The sequence below is a fragment of the Canis lupus genome, chromosome 20, assembly GCF_011100685.1.
Source record: "Canis lupus familiaris isolate Mischka breed German Shepherd chromosome 20, alternate assembly UU_Cfam_GSD_1.0, whole genome shotgun sequence".
NCBI classification, from domain to species: domain Eukaryota; kingdom Metazoa; phylum Chordata; class Mammalia; order Carnivora; family Canidae; genus Canis; species Canis lupus.
In genome coordinates, this window is record NC_049241.1 from 34,845,294 (window position 1) to 34,866,301 (window position 21,008).

The window sequence follows — 21,008 nt, forward strand, 5'->3', positions numbered from 1 at the left end:
CATGCCTCATATCTTGAGTGTGTGTTTCTGTGTGTGTGTGTGTGTGTGTGTGTGTGCGTGTAAATGGCAAGGAAACTGGCCACCAGGATATGAGTTTAATCAATTGCAAATTTGAATATGAGTCATCATTGCACAGCAGATGTTAAGAGATCAATGCAACATGGGAGTATGTTAATTATTTTAAAATAATGTTTAAAAAAAAATAATGTTTAGCACAGGTTAAGAACATATGTGAAGACTTGGATTATCTTACTCTGTTCAGGGACTTATTCTCTAAAAGGAGCCCTTGTGTGATGGGGTACAGAAAGGAGACAAGGAGAAGTAGAGAATGGCCAGTAGAGACGACAAAGAATGATTAGGGTAGGTAAATGAGAGATAGAAGGCATAACTGTACTGATATGTCTAAAGACCTGAGCCCCCCTCCCAAAAAGCAGAATTAGGACAAGTGGACTAAAACTGCAGCCAAAAAGCTCAAAATATGTCAGGCATGGGGGAGGGAGGACATCACCTTTAAGCCATTTAATATATTCTCTCATAAGGTACTGTGTTTCCTATGGCTAGGTAATGCATCTACCAGGACTGCTACACAGGGAATTTCTGTTTGGAGAGGAAAGTTGTATTAGATTCTTCCCACCAACACATGCATGATGAGTGTCATTTACATGCCCTGTGCTCTCCCGTGGATGGCCCAGACTTTGAAGAAGCCCACAAGCCTTTTGCAGAAAAGTGAAGCACCATATTAACTGCTCACACTAAGACTCCTGCTAGTGTTCCCTCTATAACCACCGCCTGCCTGCTAGGGCTGTGGCACAGAGGGAAGGGAGCCAGCTCTGTTTGCATCCCAGCACACTAACTGGGATCCCAGTTACACTAACTGGCTAATACTTCCCCCTTTCTCTCTTGCTCATGGGAACATTCCAGATGCTGATGTCTTCAATAATCAGAGGTTCCCCAGCATCTTCAAATCCAACCTGAGTGTGTACATTTCCCTTCTTTATATAGCCTGCTCATACTTGCTTTCTTCCCACTCTTACTTAGATTCTTGTCTTTCTGAAAGGAGCTCTCATCATTTTTTATATATGTGATTATTCTCACAACCAATAAAATACATTCCCTCAGCCCTCCCCCCAAAGTTGACAAAAGGACAAGGAGACTCACAGATAGTAAAACAGAAACAGCCAATACATGTAGGGAAAAGATACTCAGCCTCAAATTATAATTACGGAAATATGAATGTGACACAGGTTTTTATGATTTTGAAGATTAGAGTTTGAAAAGACTCTGTGTTGGCACAGTCTGGGGAAAGAGGCACAGACTAGAAGTTGACTGATATTTCTGAAGGGAAATTTGATGATAGCTTTCAAAGTTTGGAATGTGTATACTCTATTCTAGAGATCTCTCCTGAACCTCTTTTCCTAGCACATTATAGAAACAGCTTTTATAAGCTGTTTCAGCATCCATCCTTGTTGAGAGCAAGCACATGAAGACAGGTAAAACTGTCCCTTTAGAAAAGTGGTTTTGTTTTTGTTTAAAATTTATTTATTTATTTGAGAGGAAGAGGGAGAGAGAATGTCAAGCAGACTCCATGCTCAGCAAGGAGTCTGATGCAGGGCTCGATCTCATCACCCTGAGATCACGACCTGAGCCAAAACCAGGAATTGGACACCCAACGAACTATGCCACCCAGGCACCCCTGGAAAAGTATTCTTTAAAGCCTTGTTGAAATAATGAAAAACTGGAGATTACACAAATGTTCCTCATTCATTCACTCATTCATTCGTTCACTTATTTATTCATTTAATCATTCACCAAACATTTACTGTGTGCCCGGCAATGTTTTAGGTACTTGGGATACAGCTCTGAACAAAATAAATAGAGTTCTGCCCACTATTTTAGTACATCAATAGACGATTGGTAAATAAAAGTATATGTATTGAATGGAATAATGTGTAACCATTGAAAATGGGGTCACTCTACATGATCTTGATATGGAAGGGTAGCCAAGAGATACTGGGCATTTTATTTTTAAAGGGTATGTGCAAATGTCTGTGCTTGCATTATCCATAAAAATTGTATGATAAGGGATCCCTGGGTGGCGCAGCGGTTTGGCGCCTGCCTTTGGCCCAGGGCGCGATCCTGGAGACCCGGGATCGAATCCCACATCGGGCTCCCGGTGCATGGAGCCTGCTTCTCCCTCTGCCTATGTCTCTGCCTCTCTCTCTTTCTCTCTCTGTAACTATCATAAATAAATAAAAATTAAAAAAAAATTGTATGATAAAACTGGCAAAAAAACCTTAAGAGTGGGAATGGATATTGGGGTAGGCAGGGAGGGAATATTACTTTTCTTTTCATAACATCTTTTGTACTATTTAATTTTTCATAGCTAGTATATATGCTTTCTATAATAAGCTAATAGATGTGTAAAAAAAAGTAGAAAATATAAAGCTAAATCAGTAGTTCTGCTAGAGAACTAAGACTCATATCTCAAAGAAAATGGAAAATTCCTTAACCTATCTGTAGACACTGAGACCAGAATGATTAGGTGTTTGATGCTGTTCAGACTGCAAGAATGGAAATTAATACCATAGTACTTTGGAATGCAAAACGAAAGACATAAGGTGGTCCTGTGGTGTTACTGGTCATGGGCATGGTGGACTTGTCTACACATGCAAATCAAATGGGAAGGCAGCCAGGGGCAGAGGAAGGGCCTGGGGCCAGCAGTCAAGTATTCTAGGGCTTTCTCCTGGGTTTGTGATTAACTTCAACCTTTTGGAGCCTCAGTCTCTCCTTCAGTAAGATAGTAAACTTGGATTCATTGATTTAAGGTGTGGCCTAGCACTAATGCTGCATGAATCTGGATTATGTTAGTAAATCGTCATTTGTAGGGGAGAGATTTGAGATAGCTCCTGAAATTCTCAAGAGTCTTAGAGGAGATCACTTTAACTTTCCAGTTAGCCACCTTCTCATAGTGCTGTGGAGAAACATTAGTTGTATACTTTAATATCTGCTTCTGTTTAGATTCAAGTCCAAGTACATTTGGATATTGTCTACTTATGCTGTTTCAACTTCAGGACAATAGAAAAATCAGGCTTTTTGGATTCTACTAAACAGGTGACTAAGAAAAAATGATTTTCAAAATGTATCCATTTGATGAATTTAATCTAAAATGTTGGGAGGTGGGGGGCGGGGGTGGAAAACATGATTCAGCACATTGGACATCTCCAGATGAAATCAGAACGTAATTCCATCCTTTCTGGAAATTGGATTTCTGTCAGATTCACAAACCCAGGAGTTCCACTGCCTCTTCTTCTAGGGTAGGTTTTCACAGGAGAGGAGGTGGTGGTTATGGATTTCATTTTTGCGTGCTGAGGTAATATCAGCTCCAGGAGTGTGTAAGAGGACCTGTGAATGATGTGCCTGTGGTGTCTGTGTGTCCCTGGGTGGGGCCTACAGAGACCTACCCAGAGTGGAACAAGTGACTCAGACTCTTTGTTCCACGTAGAAGTAAATTGGTCCTAGCTAGAGTAAGTTCAGCGTATCCCATATAAAGCTAGTAAGGGCACTGAAATCCAAACAGCGAGCAACCCAGTAAGAAGATAAACGCCAGAGGGAATGTTTCATAGATTTGGTATTTGGGACACTCCACTGCCATTTCTCTCTTCTCATTTGTTTTCCAACTGATTGGAAAACTACTAATGAGTGTGTTTACATATTCTCCTGTTGTTTTACCCAAATGTGAGAGCAGCTGGGGAGAGGGGTTTGTTCTCTCCAGGGCCTACGCTGTCTCTCCCTGTCTTCCTCCTGCTCTCCGGCTGCCAGGCCCCTGCACCCTGCCAAACCTCTGCTCTTGTCTCACCGCCCCTCCCTGGGTCTCTCCCTGTGTGCAGCACAGCCAGCAGCCCCACCACATGTTCTGTGTTGCTCACACCCTCCCTTTCTCCCTCTCTTGTTGTCATTTGTTTTGTTTTGAAGGGAGTGAGGTGCAGAGGAGGTCTTGGGTTTATGCCCCCTCTGCTCAGCATCAGAACTGGGAGCAGGCCCAGATTTCATTTGCTCCCATTTCTGGATTGAAGTCACAAGCCCCTGGTGGAGAATGTCCTTCTGTCCTCTGACAGTTCCTGGGGACACATTCATTCTTTGTGGTCTACTCCATTTTCAGAGACTCTGCTGTCTGCAACCCAGTCCATTCTCAGCTGCTTTGCTCTTTTCTTCTGATGAGATGTTTCAAGCTTCAGTCATTTTAAGAACCACCTTCACAATGTTTTCCACAACTTATGATATAATTTGTATGAATTGTTTTTGTTATACTTGTGAGAATTTATTTAAATACTTTTTTTTTTAGATTTTTATTTATTTATTCATGAGAGACACACAGAGAGAGAGAGAGGCAGAGACACAAGCAGAGAGAAAAGCAGGCTCCATGCAGGGAGCCCGACATGGGACTCAATCCCGGGACTCCAGGATCACGCCCTGGGTTGAAGACAGGCGCTAAACCACTGAGCCACCCAAGGATCCCTATCTAAATACATTTTAAAGTCAATCCATAACTTAAAGACTCTGTTTACTCCCTGTGAATTTTCTTGCACGTGTCCATGTATATGGACACTTGTCTTCTTAGCCCTCACCGTGGAAGACTCTCAGTCCCTTGCTGGGGTGCTGCTGGGTTACTCACGCCCTTCGAGTTCTCCTTAGAATAGTCACTCACCAGCAGTTTCCAATCTGTCAGTCAATTTGGTTACACCAGACCCTGGTGTGGCTGGCTTTTCTTTTTTCTTTTTTCTCTTTTCTCTTTTCTCTTTTCTCTTTTCTCTTTTTTCTTTTCTCTTTTCCCTTTCTTTCTTTCTTTCTTTCTTTCTTTCGTTCGTTCGTTCTTTTTTTCTTTCTTTCTATCTTCTTTCTAATTCATTAGTTGAGGAGAAGATGTGATGCCAATTCTGCCTAGGCCAATGATAATAAGTATTTGTTGACTGTATGAATTGAATGAAGAAGACCTTGACCTCCCTTGTCAGCACAGTTTTAAGTCTGAATCGCAGTGGCTAGAAATAACCTCCTCTGTGCCATTCTTCCTTTTTCCTTTCCTTTTTTCTGTCTTCTCTCTTTCCCCTTCCTTCCTTCCTTCCTTCCTTCCTTCCTTCCTTCCTTCCTTCCTTCCTTCCTCCCTCCCTCCCTCCCTCCCTCCCTTCCTCCCCTCTTTGTTTCCTTTCTGTCCCTCCATTTTCTTTTCAGTTAAAAAATTGGGATTTGATTTTGAAGCTCAATTTCTAAGGAAACTCACAATAGACCATGCGCAAAATGCATCCTTAGTTAGTGGGACAGTTTTTTTTGTTTTTTTGTTTTTTTGTTTTTTTGTTTTTGTTTCAGAGACCCTCTATTGACTCTCTGAGTTGAAACAGTTTAGACTCCACATAAAATATGCGTTGTTTACCCAGGCTCTTCATGCTCTGCATACTGTTACAGTCCTTGAAGAGCTTGTCAGTGACAAGTAAGATAAATGAATGAAGAGGACTTTACAAGTGTTTAAAAGCTAAGTATAGCATGTGCTGCCCACTACTTAATTAAACAGACCTGTGCTTAACTAAGTAACTTTGTGGTGGAAACTTCTACGGCCTTCCCCTTCCCCCAAACTCTACCACTTCCAGCGGTGCTCAGGATGTTAGAAATTCCTTGGCTGTCTGCAGTTGCTAATATGTTAGCCTAGCTTCAAAACCATCTTGCTTGAAGCATTAAAAGTTAGTATGGATTGTGGATAATGATGTTTGAATTTATATTAGGATTAGTCAGCAACATGGACTCCTTTGAAACTCGATCAAGATTTTATAATATGTCTGAATTCTGCTCTTTTCAGAGAACTTTAAAATCAATTACATGAACTGCTTCTCTTCTCAGCTCTGAGATCAATGTCCAGAGAGTCAGAGCCCATTCCCAGATCAATCTTTTTTTTTTTTTTTTTTTTTTAATGTAGGAGCCAGTCTTTATCGATCTGAGCAGTAGGGTGCAGTGGTTACATAGAAGGCTTTGGAATTATAATCCCAAATCTACCAGTTGTGTGATCTTGGTTAAACTTCTTAGTCTTTCTAAACCTCAATTTCTGGGCACCTGGGTAGCTTAGTTGGCTAAGCATCTAACTCTGGATTTTGGCTCAGGTCATGATCTCAGGGTCATGAGATTGAGCCCCATGATGGACTGTGTGCTTAACAGGGAGTCTACTTGAGATTCTCTCTCTCCCTCTTTTCCTCCCCCCCAACATGTTCACTCTCTCTCTAAAAATAAATAAATAAATCTTAAAAAGATTAAAATAAACCTCAGTTTCTTCATCTTTAAAGTGGGGATAATAATAGCCTCTACCAGAACTGATATCCACGTCATTTGCACTTGAGTCACTCTCGGTTCTTAGGAGTTTGTGCCTCTGTCATAGCAGCTATTTTTTTAATAAATTTTATTTTTACGTATTCATGAGAGACAGAGACAGAGAGAGAGAGAGAGAGAGAGAGGCAGAGACACAGGCAGAGGGAGAAGCAGGCTCCATGCAGGGAGCCTGATGTGGGACTTGATCCCAGGTCTCCAGGATTAGGCCCTGGGCTGAAGGTGGCACTAAACCACTGAGCCACCAGGGCTGTCCCCAGCTATTTTGAATATGCCCCCCACCTCCAACCTACATCATTGTGGATGTAACTGACTAAATTAGATGACAAGAGCAAAGGGCTGTGCTTGGCACATAGCAGGCCAACGTAAGCATTGGTTGTTGTCACGGATATTTATAGGTGGCTCCATCTCACAGCACTGGCCTTCTTTCTGCCACTGTGAAGGATCCTAACCTCCCCATTATCAGCAGAGCACATAGAACTTTTTTTGGAGATAATTACCCCTGCCATGGGCTGCATTGACTGATAGTAGAACAGAGGAGAGCATGCCTTCCCTACAATGATTATCTACAACCCATCCAGGAATTCCTCAAGTTCCTAAGGTGGCAGCAATAAATGGTTTACCAAAATAATTTCTCTCCCTTGATTTTAGGAGGAAAAAAGAAAGAAAAGCTGCAAAATGTACAACAGAGAATAAAAACAGTAGTCCAGCATCAATCCATGTGGAGTTTCGTACATGCTACAGACATCCTTCCCTCTCTTGCCCATTTTATAGATATAGGAATTGAGGCTCATGGAAAAGTAATTCAGCCTGAGTCTCAGACTGAATATTTGACAGAAACAGAATTAGTGCCAGGCTATGTTACTACCCTAAGAAAGACGAGAGAGATCTGCCTCCCCAGGTGATGAGAAATCTCAAGAGCTGTCCTTGGGAAGGCCTGGTAGTCACCAGAATGTTAGTCCTGTGCAAAAGTTAGACAAACATAGGCTTATTACTCATTTGCTGGTATTCTCACAAAAAAAGACCCAGAGACAAAGATTTGGTGCGGGTAGTTTATTTGGGAGGTGATCCCAAGAAGCATGGTGAGAAAATTGAGAAGTGAGGCAGGAATTGAAAATGTCAATAAAGGTGCATTAATGTGTGCTTTCTTGCTATAATCAACCAGGGCTGCACTCGGTGAGGAATTTACTGAGAGATTCTGAAACACAGCATAGGGTGATCCCACCAAAGGACAGAGACACTAGTTATTTGCTTACTTTACCTCCCTCCTTCCTCATAGAGTGAACATTATTCTGAGGATGTGAGCTCCCTACACTCTGGTCTGCCCTATTCCCTAGCCAAACCTGCATGTGAGGCCAGAGGAAGACCTCAGGCAGAGAGGTACATAGATTTGAGATGGAAAGACAGCATCACATCCGGGATTGTCACGGCAAGTGACTTTTAGGGTAGAGCAAGAGGATATGGGAGGGGCACTGACATGTTCTATAATAATTTAAAATAAAATAAAATAAGGATAGTTAATGAGTAGATAACAAAAATAACTTCTAAACTCTACATAGTGACCAACTACTTTTCTGTTTATAAATAAAAACTGAGGGAGGACATTCAATAAAGTTGGGAGGCAGATGGTTGGCAGAAAGGACTGATCAGCCTAATGAGTTGGAGGATATCAGAACAGTTTTCAAGGCAGGCCTGATGTTGTAGCAGTAGATTGTGTAGACAGTTGTAAATACGTAGATATCCAGAGCCAGGCCCATTTTCCCAGAGATGTCGTAGTTTGACATGTGTGAGCATATGACTATGGCTCTGTCTTAAATTCCTTCCAAAATGTCCCAAGTTTATAAACTCTTTTGAAAAATAAGATAATGAATTATTATCTTATTGAGTATAATAAGTTTCATGCTCTCCCCACATCCAGTACAGGAATGAAGAAAGCAACACATAACATGCATACACACACACACACACACACACACACACCCCTTACATCTTGGATTCCAGTCCCCTTCTTGATTTATTTTTCTTCTCAAGGTGAGTTTACTATAAAATCTCCCACGCCTACTCTTCTTTATACCTATATCCATGCCAACTTTCTTTCCTAGCTCAAAGGACCCTTGGAGCCTTATTTGATGCCCTCACCCTTAGCTGGAGGGGATTTTTCCTGCCTCTGGGCATTTATATAAACCAATCCCTTCACTTTTCTTTTCTTTCTTTTTTTTTTTAATATTTTATTTATTTATTCATGAGAGACAGAGAGAGGGAGAAGCAGGCTCCATGCAGGGAGCCCGATGCAGGACTTGATCTTGGGTCTCCAGGATCATGTCCTGGGCTGAAGGTAGGTGCTAAACCGCTGAGCCACCCGGGCTGCCCTATTTTCTTTTTCATACCATGTCTAGTGAGTCCTTTAATTCCTCATGTCTTATTTTTGCTTTGTCCCCTGCCTGTGGCCTGGGACCTTACCCTTCACATAACTACTGTAGAACTCTGGAGTCAGAAACCTGAGTTTCAGTCCTGTTTTCCCACTCAGCAGCTGAGCAATCATGGGCTTGGTTTCCTCATCTGTAAAAGAAGGCTCATAAAAATAGCTGTCTCAAAAGTAAGGAGTCAACAAAAGCATACCAGCCAAATCCTTAGCCTGGCACATCATTGTTCTTGTCCTTAGGGTTACAGAAGTTTGGTAAGTATTGAATGAATTTCTGTGCAATGTCCATAGTGGAAGCCTTTCCATCACTGATTCTTACTTAATCCTATAAAGTTCCCCAATGCATCAAACTCCCATAATAGCTTCTTCATCCTCCTACTTCATTTTGTCCTCCAAGAGTGACCCAAGTATTGGAACCCAGACCCCATTCAATTATGATTCATTGCTACGTGGACCTAGTGGATATACAGGAAATCCCTCTCCTCCTGACTGTCCAGTTGTTGTCTGGTTTCTCCATCTTTTGCTCTGAGACAAGAACTGTTGACCTTGCTCTGATTTGGCAGAAACAAGACCAGTAGAAGAGTTCTGGACTATTTCAGATTTCTCTGGCAGGAAAGAGGGAGAAAAGAAAACCTGATAGAAGAAAGTGTAATTGCTATTGTATGGTATTATCTCCATATCCCATAGCAACAAATCTTATTATATTTTTTTCTTATTTAAACCATATTCATGAAGGTTTTATTGTTAACTTGATCCAGATGACTGATCAAAGCATAGTTCATTATTGCCACCTTGCTAAAATATTTTTAAAGGCAGTTTTAATATTACACTTTTATAGCTACATATTGCCATTAAGCTATTGAGTCTATTACTAGTCAATCAAGGATTTTCATTTTGTTTCAAGAGCTCCTTGGATAAACTCTTCAGAAATGTCAAAGAGATGGAGTATATGGCACCTTTTCACAGATGGTGTTCATCAGGGATTTTAGTTAATGGATAAAGTTTCAGTTTTCCATGGTTGACTTTTGGTGCTAACAAAAGTATTCCAAAGGCCCCTGCTCTTCTAAAGGCTAGGGGATAGTAAGGAAATGAATCCCATAACACCACCAAACCTTTTATTCTAAATGAGGTAAATAACCAGGGACATGGAGTATTTCACCAGGTCCATTTTACTAAAGAATGGAATATATCTTGGAGAAAACCAATTCAACTTTTCCAATAGCTCCAAAAGTATATGTTTGCTCTCCCACTCTCAAGAATAGCAACCAAAAACAAATATATAATAGGAAGAGCTAAACTACCATGTGAAGAGTTATATACTCAACTGGCTCCTCATAGAGGCTGATTGTAGGCTTTTCTCTTTCATCTGTTCCAAACTAGTCTATACCCATTCTATCCATTCCTTCATACATCCATACGTTTATTTTACACACATTTACTTACTACTTATGCACCAGACTGTGTGCAGGTGCTGAGTGTAAGGGTGTTTCAGACATAGTGCTTCCCTTAAGAGAATTTCAACCTAGTGGTAGAGAAAGCCAAGAAAGCACGAGATTATTTGCCATTCATTGGGATAAGTGTTGTGATGGAAGGGGGCTTGGAGGTGGATACAGGAATACAGGATCCTGGGGAAGGCAGTGGAAGAGCTCTTAATCCCTTCTGAGGCAGGCTTAGGGAAGGCGTTTCTGGAGATAATGGTATTGAAGCTAAAATGGGTATAACTTCGGCAAAGGGATAGAGGATGAAGAGCATGACAGGAACAGAGAATAGCACATCCCAGGGCTGGGACATGGAGCATAAGAGGTGAGATTCAGAGGTGAACAGCAAGCAGTTGCCTCAGAAGAGCTTTGTAAGCTGTGGAGGAGCTAGGGCTCTTTTCCTGAGGGCAGTGGGGAGTCTCTGAGGATCTTAAAGTCAGGGACTAATGGGTCTAATGTCACTCCAGCTATAGATTATATTCAGTGGGAGGCAAGAGTGCAGTGGGAGAGCTGTTAGAGGAGTCTTTTGCCCTAGAGAAATAAGGTTGCGCCTGGAAGAAAGAGGAAGTGGAAAATGAAATCTGATTAGAGCTGTCTCAGCAGTCATGACATAATATAGTAAAATGAATATAACATAGTTAGCCAAAGGCAAACATGTCAGGTCAGCAGTTTGGTAGACACTGAAAAGGAAATAAAAATGGGCTTCAGTGCACTGCTAAATGAGTCCGTGAGTTCCCAAGTGTAGTGCTGTGGAAAGCTCTCCCTCTCTCTAACTGTTTTCGTTTTCCTGGGACTTCAATTATGACTGCCCGGAAGAACTATGGTTTAAGGCTATGTGGCGGCCACCTCACGTATCTGTTGACTGCAGGGATATGAACCATTGCACACGGCGTCACCTGATCAGTGTGTCTGGAGTTAGTTGAACAAATGCTATCCTTGTTAAAATTTCTACAGTTTTTCTTCTGTCGATCTTCTAAGAATGCTATTCATGGCTTCTTATCCTTCCAGACCATTCTTGGTATGTTAGGAAGCCAATATAATTGGGTGGGAATGAGAATAGGAAATATAGATTTAAAAAATTGAGAGGTCCATTTTCAATTTGACAATTAAGTGGGCAGGATTGGTCAAACTTTTTTATAGAAGGGAAAACTAGCAACCAGCCTGTAAGAAATTGGTCACAGTTTAAGGGATATGTTACAAGCAAGATAAATAAAAGTGGTCTAGAATATCAGGGCAAACTCTCATTATTCATCTCTGTTTCACACTCTTCTCTTCCAGTCCAGACTAATCAAAAGAAGCCTCTTCCGCTCACAATTGCTGTGTGTACATTTCCCCCAGATCTGGTATTCACATGAACAACATGGTTTATTTATATTTCAGCACCAAATTGGAAAGATGACATCATTCATTTACAGTCTTTATCCCATGACATGCCTATTCTCCAACACCTCATTTCAGCAGACACATTTAGGACTTCATATAGCATCTTGTTTAGCTTGTACATTCTTTTATGGGATACAGTTCAAAGGTAGGGAACTTTAGGCTTGTTGCTGGTAAGAAAATAATCTCATAAAATCACAGGAGCTTCCCCAAAGACTAAGGACATTATGATGTTTACAATAGCAGAGTTATTATTTGTTCACTTAGGCTTCATTGTTCATTCTTGAGTGAGCCCCCTTCCTTCCTGACCATAGCAGATCTTACAGCTCCCTTCAGGCTCTCTGAGTTCTATTAGAAGAAACAATTTCAGATTTATTAGTTCATGAGTTCAAAAGTACAGATTCTTGACAATACTGGAGTTTTAGGTGTGAACACTGAATTCAGAATCTTTTGTACAAGGGCAGGCTGAATGAGAGGACTCTCAGTACTTGGTCGGCAACAGCTCCACTGACCTGCTCTTTCTCACAAGATGTAACTTGTCCATTGGGTCTTCTGATGCTATAAATGGACAAGAGAAGGATAAATATGCTATCGGTTGCCAAAGGTTGCCTGGGATTTATTATTTAATTGTTAGATGGATTTTTCTCTCTATTTTTATTGTTTTTATCCATATACATACATGTTTTTTATACCCACTGTGGGGACTTTCAAATATTGTACACATTTCTCAAAGTGGAGTACATCACAAGACATCCTCTGGCAGATAGAATTGGGATATAAAGTGTTTCCAAAACTGAGCAGAACCAAAGCATCTATAGGAAAGCTGTTTCTGCCTAATTAGCTGTTTGCTTTTTCTGCTAGCAGTATGGCAAAGAGAAAAGGCTAGAGATTGAGAATCGGAAGACCTAGGAAATTTCCATGTTCTATGGTAAGGAGACTCTGAGGGCTGAAATCTCTGCTTTCATGTTCTGGCTGCAAGTGAGGATAGTAATTACTCCTCCCAGGAATGTTTTGAGGATAAGTTAGATTGCACATGAAACATACTACAAAAATATACTATATTGGGTCCAGAATTGTTATCAGAGTATTATTTATGTTACAAAATAGAATTCCAACCATTTGGAGGGTCTGCCAGCCTTTGATTTCCAGCTCTCTTGAAGTACTTCTGGCTCACTGTCATCTCAGGTCACCAGTGGGATTGTTATGGCAACTCATGAGATGTCCTCAACTCTCAGTAAACTTCCCTGGCTAAAAACAAATGTGTAGTCACCACTAGGATGGCAGCATCCCCCAAAATTCAGTCCCCTCATTGAAGCAACATGCACAGTATATTTACATTTACTAGGCTTCGTTCGATTCTGGGGAGAGGCAGGTGGAAGAAACAAGCTCAATTTGACCAACAGTTGAACAGATAGATCTGAGGTTATGCATGATAAATAGGAGGTGCATGTGCCCTGGCATCAGGGGTGGGATTGGGAAAAAGCTCCTAGAGAACAAAAATGCTGAATTAGCCAGACACAGAAGGTAAGGGGTAAGGGTAGGTGGTTGCGGGAGGTACCACAGGCAGAAGAAACAACATGTATAAGAAGGAGAGGTTATACTGTAAATGTAGCAAAAATAAAATAATAGAATTTGATTTTTACTGCAAGCCTATGATGGGCCAGGTCCTGAACTGACACTTGAAGCTTATCATATTCTTTGCTCCTCACAGCAACCCCAGGGAGGGGGGGGGCACTATTACTTCTATTTTGTAGTTGAGAAAATTGAAGTTTACAAATAGTTAACTCTCAAGATCACATAGCCAGCAAAGAGATTATGCAGGACTTGAATCCAGACAGTCTTCTCTTCATACACACATGTGTAGTCTCTACATTTCCTGGCTTTCTGGGGTAGATATTTTTATCTGCCCTTTTCCCTTGTCTATAGGCACTTTTCTAGATTCTGTGACTCTGTTTAGGCAATTCATTGCTGGTCCCTTTCTTGCCTTACATAATAAAACAAGGTAATTGTGTGTCCTGGGAATTTAAACCATGACACCTAGCTACCTCATGTGATAAACATAATGGGACATAAATTACAGTAGTTAGCTCTTCTACATCAACTTTGCTCCTTTTGTTCAATTTCCCCAAAGAGCACTATCAGTTAAATTGTCCACAGAGAGTCCTTTCCCTAGAAGCCATCAGAGCAACAAACCTTCTCCATTGCTATTTTTGCATTTGGCAGCTTTTGAGTGGATTCCTCTGCTTTGTCTCGCAAGACCATTACTTGTCTGTAGTTTTGTGTCTCCACCCAGCCCTGTTCCATCATTTTTTGTCCAGGGCTTCCTTCTCTTGCTTGCTCTAGAGTATAGGATGTGACTGTTGGTAGTTTGTGATTGCAAGCTTATTCTGGATCTGTGTGTTCTCTTGATAATGTAAAACAGAGCACCTTCGGGTTTATGTCCATTTTTCCCCCTTATAAATCACATGAAGGGGAAGTACATTTGCATCTAATGTAGATCCAAGAACAGGGTAATTTCAAGAATGTGACAAAACCTCTTTTACCAAATGGCATGGTGCATTCTTTATTGAGTTTCAATTTGACTAAAAATGAAAACTTCTGGATTAGGAACCAAAGGAATCCTAGACGTACTGTAATTATGCCCTGAGTCTTTTTGGCTGGTTTTCCAGCTCCTGATAGACTCTTCTCTGGTTTTTGTTCTGTGCAGACCCAGAACAGAATGAAGCTGATGGCAGACAACTACGATGAGGACCACCATCATTACCACCACCACCACCACCACCACCACCACCGATCTCCTGGGAGGTCGCAACATTCCAATCACAGGCCTTCTCCCGACCAGGTCAGTTTCATTGCCGCTTACCTCCAGGACCCCTTTTACCCTTTGGATATTTTAAGATAAAATAAATAATCCTCAAGAAATAATAAACAGCATAAAGTGATACGTCCTTTGAACTGAAACTAATAGCTTTGGTATTTATTTCCATCACTCAAGGAGTCTAAATGTTTTCCTTTCTCCTTCCTCTTTAAGGTTTTGTCTGTTCTTGTTTATGTTATGCATTTTCTTTCCTCCCCTCCTTTCTATTTTCATAGATATGAAGTCTGTTGCTGGCTCAGTATCTAATGGTGGGTTACTTTGGAATGTCTCTCTCAGAGTTTTAAGAGAAAGCACTTTGTTTCCATGAGCTTGGCAACCAGAGAAGCCTTGAGTTTCATGAGCACTTTCCTAGAAAATTCCTTAGTGATGCAAATTAATGTGGGGTAAAACAACATGAAGAGAAATCAGTTTTGCTTGCATTTTACCTGGTAAAGTCAATGGATCTGGTTTATTTGATTTGGACCCTATCTTCTCCCTTGACTAAGTGAAGCAAGTGAAAAGACGGGTTGACAAAAACAAAAATCTCCTGTGGTCTTCAATATTTGCATTTACCCACCAAATGTAAAAACTAATGACTGTATGGGATTAAAACTCCTGAAAATGAACTTCATGGAAATTATGAAGTTAAATGCAAACTAGCAGGTTGATATAGTCAGTATTGCAGTATTTCCTCCTTTATTGTACCATGAGCTTCTTGTGTGTGTATGATCCTAGTGTAGCTTATACAATAAATTTCAAGAGGGAAAGGGCCGTAGGTAATGGAATATAATCATCTAGATAAGTGTAAATGCCTTTGTTATATATTTCTGGGTATGTGAGGGGGGAGGACTTACTGGAATTACCTATGTGAAGAGAGGTTTAACTGTTTGTTGGAGGAAGAGGTGCTTATTATGCTAAGACCATTTTTCAGATGGCTCCATTTCCTTTGCACCTCATGTCACTAGTCTCCCAAAGAAGTTAAGATTACAAGTCTCCAAGATGTTTTACTAGGGTTACAACTCCAGGGGGAGCCATTTATATAGTATGCAACATAAGAAGTGCTCCTGGAGCTTTGCAGTAAAGTAGCTCCAACCAGGAGGCCCTCTGCCTCCAACCCCCAGCTTGGCTCTACCCTTATACTACAAAGCATTTGCCCTCAGAGACCCCAACATTACAGATGTTCATAGAGGACATCTAGATTTCTGAAGTCAAGTTCAGAAAGGCACCAGTTCATGTTATTAGTTCTCAAAAATAGTTCTTAATTTAGCAATCAGCAAAGTAGAGAGAGATAAAAATTTCATGTCATTATCGTGTATGCTTGTGGTTTTGCTTTTATTTCACTTTATTTTTTCATATCTCATCCCTTGCTATCACCACCACCTCGCCTGTACTCACCCATCGTGGTATACCTGGCATCCTGCTAACTAAATGTCTTCGTTCTTGTTCTTAATCCCAGCCTTTGGCACACTGACCTTTGTTCCTTGAACTTCTCCTGGGAGGAGTAAATGTGAGACTTTATTGGTGCTAGAAGGCCACCCTGGGCTTTTTTCCCCCAGAGAAATAGGAGCAGAGGGCACTATAGAGGCAGAAAGAAGGATTTGGAGCCAACGGGTTTGGGTGTCGGGGGATGGTTAGTCACACAAGGACCTGCTGAGATAAGAAACAGGCTTGTTTCATCACAGAGACACATATGCTAATATGTCCTGCTAGAAACTAGACACCAGATCAAAATTATCTGCCTTGTGAATGATATTTCTCACAAAAGCTAATCTCCTGCTACTTTTCCAGAGATCTTTAAACACAAAATAGAGGTCTTGCTGGCTTGGTTGACTGTCTTATGTTTGTCTACCACCACTAGAGGTTGTCATAGGGTGGAAATCATTGCTCAAGGGCAATGCTCTTCCCGGAAGAGTTATTGTCCCTTGAGAAGTATCTGGCTAAGATGTGTCATCAGGACCTCTGATATACCTTTGTCATTGCTACTGTTAGGAGGATGGTGATGGTCATCCACCTTCACATCCTTCATTTCAGTGACCACTCTAAGCAACCCATGGACATAGAGGTAGATAACCTCATCTTCTTCTACAGATGAGAAATTTAGGCCCTGGGAGGGGTGGTGGTACACTGACCTGAGTCCTGCTTCTGGTTATTTGCTCATTCAACTAATACTTGGAGCACATATTCCATGCCAGCTACTATGCTGGCCTTGGGAAAGAACATGATGGACAAGAATCCCTACCTTTAGGGATTTTGCTGTGTAGTCTGAAAACAAAAATTCAGGTCATCTGATGTCTTGTTCAGTTTTTTTCTGGATTGTGTCAATCAAAACATGACATTGAAAAGGTAGTTACGACTTAACTTGTGGCCTGTGACTTAGGAACTCACTCTGCAGTGAAGTTTAGGAGCCAAAAAAATGGTGCAACTCCAAATAAAAGTAACTTATTTGCCTCTTCCATAATCATAGCCCTGATTCTACGGACTTGACCTATCATTTTTACTACCACTGAACTTTACAAAAACAGACTCTATCTCTACTATGTGAAACTGCTATCTCTTATGCATATATAATTAGCATGATCCCCACATACCCTTGAAAGTGGCATACCCTTGACCAGAAGGATAACTTTGCCATTTTAAATTGGAGTCAGCAAAGCTATAAGGCTTCATTGATACACTCTTTCAATTAGAGAAAAGAGAACTGACTAAGAAGACCTGCAAAAGTAGATTGCTTCCAGTGATAGAAATGGCAAGATCCTCTGGGCTGGTGAGCTTTTTGAATAGGAGTCACAGGTCTTGGACAACCCATACCCTCCGTTAAAAGCACCAACAGCTCATATACCAATATATGGGTTGTTCTAAAACTAAATTCCAGAATGCCATAGTCATCAGAAGGCTGAGAAGTCTTTCCCAGATGATTATAAACTCTATATAATTGTGCACACATATATACTAGTATGTATGGAGGGGAGGTACTTCTCAAGAAAAAGTGACAGCCTTATGGTGACAGCATAAGGGTCTGAACAATGAATTGATTTGGATGGGATTTAAACTAAATGTCCACGATGTACCCATGTTAACTGAACTGACTTAAAGGGAAGATGTCTCTTCCAAGGGATTCCTGATTTCTTTCCCATGAATCTTCCAGCCCTGACTTTCCTGTAGCCTGGGGGTTGACCAGCAATATCTTCTGGAGGAGGAACTACAAAATGTTGCCATTGTCTGTTGAGCTTTATTAAAAGGTCAGAACATGTGAAAATAAAGAAATATAAAAAAACCAGTCACTTTGCTACTTTTCCAGAGAAATTCATTTTTCCTTAGGAAATTCAATTTAAGTATCCTAGGCACTTGCAGAATTAGATTCTTTTTCCATTTCTTGCTTGCCCCTTTCTCCTTCACTATGATTTTGCTTTCTCCTCAGGAGAAACTGAATCCAAGGGTTGTAAGTCTAGACGAGCATTTCCCAAAGTAACTTTTGAAACATTAGTCCCAGGAGGAAAATCTTGAAAGAAAGATTCAGTGAATAAAGAATTTTGTTAAAGTGCTGCATATTATAAGTCAATCTTAGAGAGTCTTGGTGCAATTAGCAGATCAAAGGATCTAAAAAGTCATATAAGAAAGAAAACTCTCCAATTTTATTTAATCCAGCATTTCCCAAACTAATTTGCTCATAGAATCTTTTCTTTTCTTTCTTTCTTCTTTTCTTTTCCTTTCTTTTCTTTTCTTTTCTTTTCTTTTCTTTTCTTTCTTTTCTTTTCTTGTAACATCTGTGCTCTGAGAAATACTGTTCTCAGAGTATCAGGTGAAGAAAGAGACTACCCAGTTTAAAACATAGCTGCCAACAGTGTTTTTCATCAGAAGGTGGAGTTTTGAGGCAAATACAGCATAGCAAAAAATCAGAGTGCCTCTTTCATTCATTTATTAGGATACCTTTTTAAAGGCTATAACGTCTGGGAATGAGTTATCCTATCAAAAACCCAGTAGATCTGAACTAAGGAAACCTTTATAAGGGTGAGGACCCAAGAAAGCAAGAATAATCATAAATACATGGCCCCTCAGAAATTGAAAATTAGTGTAATGAGGGGAAGAGGCAATTTTGAAAACACATAAGAGAAGTCAGTGGGATGTGGCAGTCCAGCAGCTTAGACACTTACCTGAGAAAGAAGCAGGTGGCACTTGGTGGCCTATGACCGAGCAATGGCCATAGCCATTGAAATGTCCAAGTAGATCATTCAGACAAATCCTAATAATAATGCCATATTTGAAATTTTTCAAACCAAGAGGTAGGCACAAATATTTCCAAGCAGAGACAATAAATACTTCCCATGACACAAGCTGCTGGTAAGCTTTGAGAAACGACAAAGGCTATAGAATAAATGGAACATGCTGGAACCACATTCATTTTTATTTTCAGTGAAGTAACCAAGATTGATTTTAGAAAAGTCAAGTGGAAACTCAACTTCTTCCAAATGCCCTCTGTACCTGTCACCAGTACACTATCTGTTATTATGTCTCAGGAGCATCTTTCTTTGACATATCAATTACATTAAGTCTTTTTAGTATGTGATTTTTTTGGTCTCAGGAAAAACCCGTATTTTATTAATCTCCTAATAGCTTCTAAGAAATGCATAGCGTCAAAGTGAACTCTAGACCCCAGCCAACTCAAAATGCTGGGCCTTGTTCAGGATGTCCTTTGGCATCCAGGACTCACATTCCTGTGTCTGGGACTTAGGATGGGCTTTGGCTCTTTAAGGACCTGGATTTCACTGCTTTTTTTTTTTTTTTTTTTTGCAAAATGTGCTTCCATTTGTTAAAGCATTCTAATTTGTAGGGACCTAACTGGAAAAATCCTAAACATTTTTTGTCTGGAAACCTCAGAATATATGACCACTTTCCAAGCCCAGAACTTGCATCTCTTTTCTCTTATTTTTGAATGGAAATGCTCACTCACAGGAGTTGAGAAGCTCAAGGACTTTTGACTACTTTGAAGACTTTTAGATCCCCTTTAAAATTTATATTTTACACTTATAAAAATCCTGCTTCTAAAGGAGAGCTACAGAGTCCAGGATCATGGAGGCATTATGGAAAAATTTGGTTGAATTTTATGTTCTATTCATACTCTGTTACATATCGCAAAGTTTATTCACAACTGGGTGGCCCACAGTGGGCACTCTCTAAATGTCTGTTGAATGAGATGCTCCCTAAGGAACTTTGGGAAGTAGGACTGGCAGACGGAAGGATCTCCATTGTACATGTAAGGAAATTGGAGCTCAGAGATGCTGTTAATTATTCACAGTCACAAACCTGGAAATCAACAGGCCCAAGGAGAGGTCCTGGGTCTCTGAGCGCTGTACATTGGCGGCAAACCTCTTTGGATGTCAGTATGGATGCATTTATGCAACCACGTGTATTAAATATGGTTGCACAGCTATAACATCAACTTTTTCTAGAGTACACATTGCTGTCACCTTTCCCATTGAATTATAGTAAATTTTATCCTATTTTGATGTATTTTCCAAAGTTGAAAAAAAAATGTCATCTCCTCAGTTCTCTTTCCATTTTCCTCAGCTCCCACTGTCTTTATTTACATTCTTCTGTTATGTGACTTTATCCTTTCATTTCCTCCCATTTCACCTGTTGCCTTTTACTCTTTATTCTTGCTGTCCCTGTGCCAGTGAAAATGCAGCTTCCTGCAATTCTTCCACTGCCATGGAATTACCAGAGGGAGATCCTCAAGCAGTGGAAAGCGTGGTACAGAGAGGGAGGGAAATTGCCCTGGGTTACAGAGGGCCCTTAGCAGTGGATTGCCAGGACTCACAATCCCTTGCTCATTCACTTATGAGTCTATGCACAAACAAGAGTCTGGGACAAGCCAGGCTCCCAGAGCAAAGTAGAGGATGCTTCTCTGGGCCAGGGGCTGCTATCAGATCTGCCAGGGCTCAGGGCCTACTTTAAGGTAGTGACCTTCCTGTGGCAGAAGATGGTTTTTCCATTTTGCATCCTTAACTTTAGGGTGTTTACTCTGCTAATCTATTCCCAGAATAGATATTGGTTGCCTTAGTCCTAAATATTGCTCACTCCACTTGGCAATTTCCAGAATTTTTCTACAGATGTAAATAGTGAACATTCGTTCTTTCTTTGTTGCTCTTGGTTACTGTGTGGTCCTGGCACATGTTGGCTTTCAGCTAAGACTTGAGTTTGTATGACTGGACATATTTCAGAACACTGAATGTCCATTTTGACTTTTTGCTGAAAATTCCTGTTGAATTTTACTGGAGATACATGTCATTTTCCCATAAGCCATCAAATAATTTGGTCACTAAAGAACCTAAATGTGGTCTTCTTTGCAAGCTATGTATACAGGACAGATATACAAATTGTATTTTAATATGTAATGAAATGGTCTCAGTGGTCCCACCAATGTTGAGTGCCACCTATGCTCTGCCTCAGAGGTTGCAACCCTTGCTATCTTGGTTTTGAGATTTCTGGTCCCCAGTCATCCCTTACAGTC

The 21,008-nt window shown here is 40.6% G+C and overlaps 1 protein-coding gene across 1 annotated transcript in view; it reads left to right on the forward strand.

Moving 5' to 3' along the window:
* Positions 1 to 21,008, forward strand: part of ERC2 (ELKS/RAB6-interacting/CAST family member 2) — a 946,536-nt gene that overhangs the window by 752,482 nt on the left and 173,046 nt on the right. Inside the window, exon 17 of the mRNA XM_038566126.1 lies at positions 14,351 to 14,485. Coding sequence (XP_038422054.1) covers positions 14,351 to 14,485 — 135 coding nt within the window. The remainder of the gene's footprint in view (positions 1 to 14,350; positions 14,486 to 21,008) is intronic.